Source organism: Equus asinus, chromosome 14, assembly GCF_041296235.1.
Source record: "Equus asinus isolate D_3611 breed Donkey chromosome 14, EquAss-T2T_v2, whole genome shotgun sequence".
Taxonomy (NCBI): domain Eukaryota; kingdom Metazoa; phylum Chordata; class Mammalia; order Perissodactyla; family Equidae; genus Equus; species Equus asinus.
The window spans coordinates 5,792,832-5,798,831 of record NC_091803.1 but is presented as its reverse complement, the minus strand read 5'-3'; the positions used below and the strand labels follow the sequence as shown (position 1 = coordinate 5,798,831).

Below are 6,000 nucleotides of genomic sequence, written 5' to 3'. Positions count from 1 at the left end.
CTCCGACCGCTTCAGGTGGCCCCGCCCCACCCGCTTGGCCCCGCTCACCTCTGCCCCGCCCACTCGGGCGGTGCTGCCCTCCCCTCCCACCACAGCTCTGCTCGCCTCCTCCTCTCCTTCCCCGGCCTCTCGGCCCCGCCCACCGCGGCCGCCTCAGGTGGGGCCGCCCCGCCCCCTCGGGCCAAGCTCGCCCGCGGCCGCCCCGCCCACGGCGGCCCCTCCCACCCTGGCCGCCTCAGGTGGGGCGGCCCGCGCCGCGTCAGGCCGCGTCTCCTCAGCCCCTCAGCTCCTCAGCTCCGGGCGGGCGGCGGCGGCGGCGGCGGCGGCGCCGGCGCTGCAAGTTTTGACACTTGAGCGGCGGAGGCGCGCGTGGGGACTCCCGGGCCGACGGCCGACCCTCGAGGGCCCCTCCGCCGCGCTCCGGCGCTCCCGCCGCCCAGGCTCGGGCGGCCACGAGGCCCCGCCGCGTCCTCCCGCGCTCGCCCGCCGGGCGGCTGCGGCCATGTCGCGGGGGCCGGAGGAGGTGAACCGGCTCACGGAGAGCACCTACCGGGTAAGCAGGCCCTGGGCGGCCGGGGGCCCTGGGGCGCCGGGGTTCGAGGCTGGGGGCGCGGGAGGCCTCTCCGGGGGCAGGTGGGGGTCCTTCACCTTGGGGGCTTCCTTTTCGCGGGAACCCCCTCCCCCTCTCGCTCCCGGCCATGGAGACGTCCCACAAACTACACGTTTTACAGCCAGACGGGCTTGGGGGTTGCGGGCGGTGCGGTCGCGGGGCCACGTCCCCCTCCCCGCGTCCCCTTAGGGTCGCGGCCGCGCCGGCGGGGCTGCAGCGGGCGGAGGGCGGGGAGCCGGGCGCGAGGGGCGGCCGGGGCCGGGCTGCGGCCGTCGGCGAGCCCGAGGAGCCGAGCCCCGGGGCGGCGGGCTCCCGGGCTGCGCTCCCTCCGAGGCCGCCGGCTCCTGGCGATCGTGTCGGGAGGCGGTCGGAGGCCGAGAGCGCCCGGGGTTGCGCGAAACCGGCCCCACCTTAAGGCGTGCGTGGACGGGCATGCTCCTAACTTGCATTTATTAGGAATTCTTCCAGAAACGGAGACTTGGGATTAGGGGCCGCTTTCGGAAGTTTCAGCACTCCTAGATGCATGCCGGTTGAAATAAGATACTTGTTTAATCATCTGCTATTAATAGAATGCGGCACCACTGTTGTTTTAATTCGGCTTAGGCTCCTGGAACCCCGGGGACTTGCAAGTTCTCCGGATTCATTTGGAGTCCTGTTGAAGGTCCAGAGTTTGGTCATTTTTGCAGATTTTTTTCTCTTTTTGACCCTGAAAGTTAGTTTGTCGATTTGCAAGGTCTGAGTGAGCTCCTGGAGTCAGAGTTTATTGACTCTTGTTGGATAAGAGGAAAAAAGAGCATGGAAATATATTCATAATCTGTCGTTTGACGTTCAGAAGAGAATTGATTCCCTTCCTATGAATACAAAATACTGTAGCATGTGAATTATACTTTATAGAGATAGTAAACAGGGTTGATGCAGCATTTTGGGGGCTGAGTGAGTAACTGTGACCAAAATCTGTTCCTAATTCGCGTGTTTCCATAATAAAGGGCAATTTTTAGAAATCCCAGAAGTTTGAATGTTAACGTTTAACATTTGTATTGAGGTTGTTAATATTTAAATGGTGCTGAAGATGGTGGGGCAGGAAGGAAGTGTGGGGTGTTGACAAAGTGTGTAAATAAAACGCTCTTAGACTTGAGGAGTCGTAGCAACTCTGATGACTGTCAGATAAGAAAAAAAGGTGCAATTGAGGAATGTAGATCATTGCAAATTTGAGGCGGCATCTTAAGTATCCGCTGGGGCACAGAACTCTGGAACACAGGAGTTCCTCTCCCCCCGTATTCTCCAAGAATACAGACGCTTAAATTTTTCCAGTCTGAGATGAGGTATCAACTCGAGGCAAGCGATCAGATGCTCAGGAGTAACTCTTCTCTTGGCTCCTTCTCCCACTTCCTTGATTTTCCCTTTCGGTGATGACTCAGTAGGAGGGCTGTACTCGAGCGAATGACAGTGCCACAAATGCCAACCACTTTGGCGTGTCGTATTCCCCCAAAAAACTGGGCCAGGAGGAGTGTGGATTTGATAGTTTGGGTCATATGTATTTATAGATGTAAGGCGGTGTAACTCATTTTCAGTTTTTGGAAAGTTATTATAACACTGAAGATCAAAGACCAGCATCTTAGTGCTTTCCATTCCCAGGTGTCTTAAAACATTGAAAGCTCACAGAAGTTTGTTGATTGACTTTAATCACCGTTTCCTCGTTGATGTTTTGGGATCATGTTTTTTATGTTGAGATGGTGGAATAAGAATTTACAGCTCCAGACAACAAGTTTGTATATAATCTGTGAAGTGAATGCTGCTAGCTCATGCTTTGGCTATGATGGAAATACAGTGAATTTTACATTCCCAGGTCGATTGAAAGGCTGAAATCCTTTCACTGCCTCCTCATTAGGTTCTTCCTCCCCACCTTACCCGTCCCCCCGTGATCAAAGCTGAAAACAATTTAAGCTTAATATGGAAAAAAATCTGCTGACAGTGTTGATGACTCTGCTTCTTTAAAAAAGAGATATCCTTTATGTTACTGAGCCATCCAATATGTTTTACTAATAGAAACCTAATCTAACCAGATGCGTTTACAAAAGCCACCTGCAAATGAGATTTTATGACTTGCTAGTCTGGGCTTTAGATTTTTTTTTTTTTCCAATACTCAAATTTCTCCAACTTTGAAATAAAGGAATAAATTCTTCAGAGAAAATGGGGGATTATAAAGTAGCGTGATCCTCTGTATGCTGTATCAAATATCCTTCAGTATATATTTACACGTTTGCTGAGTTTTCTAAAATGTGTACTTAGACAAATGATTACTGGGGATTCATGCTAAATCCCAGGAGGATGTGTGTTTTTCGGCTTCACAAACAAATGGCATGATAATGAGTCCCAAAATGTCAAGTAATGTTAACTGTTGCTAGTTAGAATTAAGCCAAAGATCCCTCCCACTCCCCACACTTCAGTCGATAGTATGCCCATAATTTGCCCTCAGTGTCTTGCTTGTGATTTTCCATGGTTTTCCAATGAGTACAGGCTTTAGTGGTATGAGGAAGAAGTAAAGTTCAAAAGAACCTTTAATTAAGAGTAACCACAACCTTCCTAGAAGTTAGAACTGTTAAAGTCTTAGGAAGTTGAGGGATGAGTGTGACGTCATCCAGGGATGTCATACGTACATTCGTCTTGCTAAGGCGGCAGTGAAGGGGGGAAATGACACCTAAAAAGGAGAGGGAGGGAAAGGGACACACGTTTTTGTTTGAATGTCACCTTCGCAGTGAGGCCTGCTCAAACAGCTCCTTAAAATTGCAGTTGCCGTCCATCTCCCAGCTCCACCGAACTTTACCTTTTCCCCCGTAGAACTTACTACCTAGGATGTACTATATAATATATTTATTTATTATGTTTATCTCTCTCTCCACTCCAGCTAGAATGTGAGCTCCCAGAGGAAAAGAGCTTTGTTTTGTTGTATTCTGAGCACTTAGAACAGTTCCTAGCATGGAGTGGGTATATTTGTTGAATAAATAAACACTCATTTATTTAGTAAGCACCTATGCCGTGCCAGTCTCCCCGCTCCCTCCCTTGACACTTTTCAGAGAGCCCTCTTTTTGTTCTAAGTAAACATCAGCCCTCAAGGTGGATATGGATTTTGTTCACCATTGAGAAACCGAGGCCCAAAGTCTGAGTGACCAGTGCTCACATGCCATTTACCCTGCCAGCCTCTATCCCTCTCCTTTTTGTGTAGTGATTTAGTTTCTAGTGGCCAAAAAATGCACAAACCGAATACCTTTTCATAATTTGGTGATCTAAGATGTCACAAATTCTCAGTCATTCTGTTAGTTTGTCATCCTTGGCATGTTTTGAACAAAACCTTTTTTTTAATAAGAAAATGAGATACTTTTGTTCTTTTGCTGGGTGAAGTAAGCATTCTAGGCGTGTGCACTAGGTTTTGTTTGTTTAATGGCTGTTTGTTTTCTCGACTGGGGTTCAGTTGGGGATGTGTAAGTGAAGGACCCTGCCCCATTGGCTTCCAGTGTAGATTATGCTGTACGTACGGGTCTAGCTTTTGAAGCTTTAAATTGCCTTTTATTTTTATGGCTGTAGCTATATTTGCTATTAGATATCTTCATCTGTTCCCATAACACTACTTTCTTCAAGTATGCTGAAGATAAAATGGGATTTGCAGAAGCCCAGACAACTTGCTCTTGGCTCTGTGATGACTAAAAAAGGGGACAGTAAGAATCAGGTGCCGGGTAGCAACAGAAAGGGTTGCCAGGTATTGAATATTAGACTGAACAGCCCAGTTTTGTAGCATTTTGTCTGGTAAAATGAAAATATGAAGCTAAACAATAGATATCTTTTTCTGTCATAACATTTTTCTTGATTGAAAAGAGGTTTTAGAACTATGATAACATTACTACTATGCAGACAGAGCAGCCTGTGAGGCTGAAAGCAGCCTTTATTATGAAGCCTGTGAGGCTGGGACCACATGGAGAGGTGACACCATTCACAAGGTTCGGGTTGCTTTTGAGTTCACGTTATTTCAGTATCGGACATTAATTCTTGTCTTGTACCTCTATTGTAATGAGCCACACCGGCAGACCTGCAGGGGAAACCTAATGTACATGGAATTGCAACAAACTGGATTTTTGTTTTCTTCAGCGTTCCACATAGCTGTATATTCTGCAGTTCGAGAGCAAAAATTATTTTATAAAAGCAACGCGAACATTAATTTAACTTATCTGTTGACACTTGCAAATATATTTTTTGTTTCTAAAACTTTTTATGGAATTATGACATACATGCAGAAAGGTGTGCTTACATACAGTAGTCCCTCCTTACTTGCCTGGGATATGTTGGAAGACCCCCCAGTGGATGCCTGAAACCGAGGATAGTACTGAACCATATATATACTGTGTTTTCCTGTATATATATATATATATATATATATATATATATATATATGTTGGAGGTGTGACAGCAAAACTAGCACAGATTTCTTTTTCCTTCTTCACAATTTCACAGATAGAAGATTTGTTCTCACCATAGATCTTAGCAACTTCAGCATACAACTTTTTTTTTTTTCTTACTAAGTCAAGAACATTGACCTTTTCACTTAATGGAGGCACTTTACGGCTTCTCTTTGGCATGTGGGAATCACCAGCATCACTACTCTCGCTCTTTGAGGCCATTATTAAGTAAAATAAGGGTTACTTGAACGCAAGCACTACGATACCTAGACAGTTGATCTGATAACAGAGATGACTACTGAGTGACTAACGGGCAGCTAGCATATACAGCACGGATATGCTGGACAAAGAGATGATTCTTATCCTGGGCTGGGCTGGTGTGAGATCTCATCTCATTACTCAGAACAGCAGTCAATTTAAAACTTATGAAATGTTTATTTCTGGAATTTTCCATAGAATATGTTTGGACTGCAGTTGACCACTGGTAACTGAAAGTGTGGAAAGCGAAACTGTAGATGAGGGGGGACTACTGTATGTACCTCACTAAATTGTCACAAACTGAACACACCTGTGTAACCAGCACCCAAATCAAGAAGCAGACCAGGGGCCAGCCAGGTGGCGCGGTGGTTAAGTGCACACGTTCTGCTTCGGTGGCCCGGGGTTGGCTGGTTTGGATCCCGGGTGCGGACATGGCACCACTTGGCATGCCATGCTGTGGTAGGTGTCCCACATATAAAGTAGAGGAAGATGGGCATGGCTGTTAGCTCAGGGCCAGTCTTCCTCAGCAAATAGAGGAAGATTGGCAGCGGATGTTAGCTCAGGGCCGGTCTTCCTCAGCAAAAAGAGGAGGATTGGCAGCAGATGTTAGCTCAGGGCTAATCTTCCTCGAAAAAAAAAAACAAAAGATTGGCACCTGAGCTAACATCTGTTGCCACTAAAAAG

General features: G+C 47.5%; 1 protein-coding gene across 2 annotated transcripts in view; it reads left to right on the top strand.

Annotated features, from left to right (window-relative positions):
- Positions 1-234: 234 nt before the first annotated feature.
- Positions 235-6,000, top strand: part of BAIAP2L1 (BAR/IMD domain containing adaptor protein 2 like 1) — a 102,710-nt gene continuing 96,944 nt past the window's right edge. Inside the window, exon 1 of one of the 2 annotated variants that reach the window (XM_044746894.2) lies at positions 235-553. In XM_044746894.2, coding sequence (XP_044602829.1) covers positions 503-553 — 51 coding nt within the window. In that variant the 5' untranslated portion in view covers positions 235-502. The remainder of the gene's footprint in view (positions 554-6,000) is intronic. The other variant, XM_044746895.2, reaches the window with a different exon arrangement.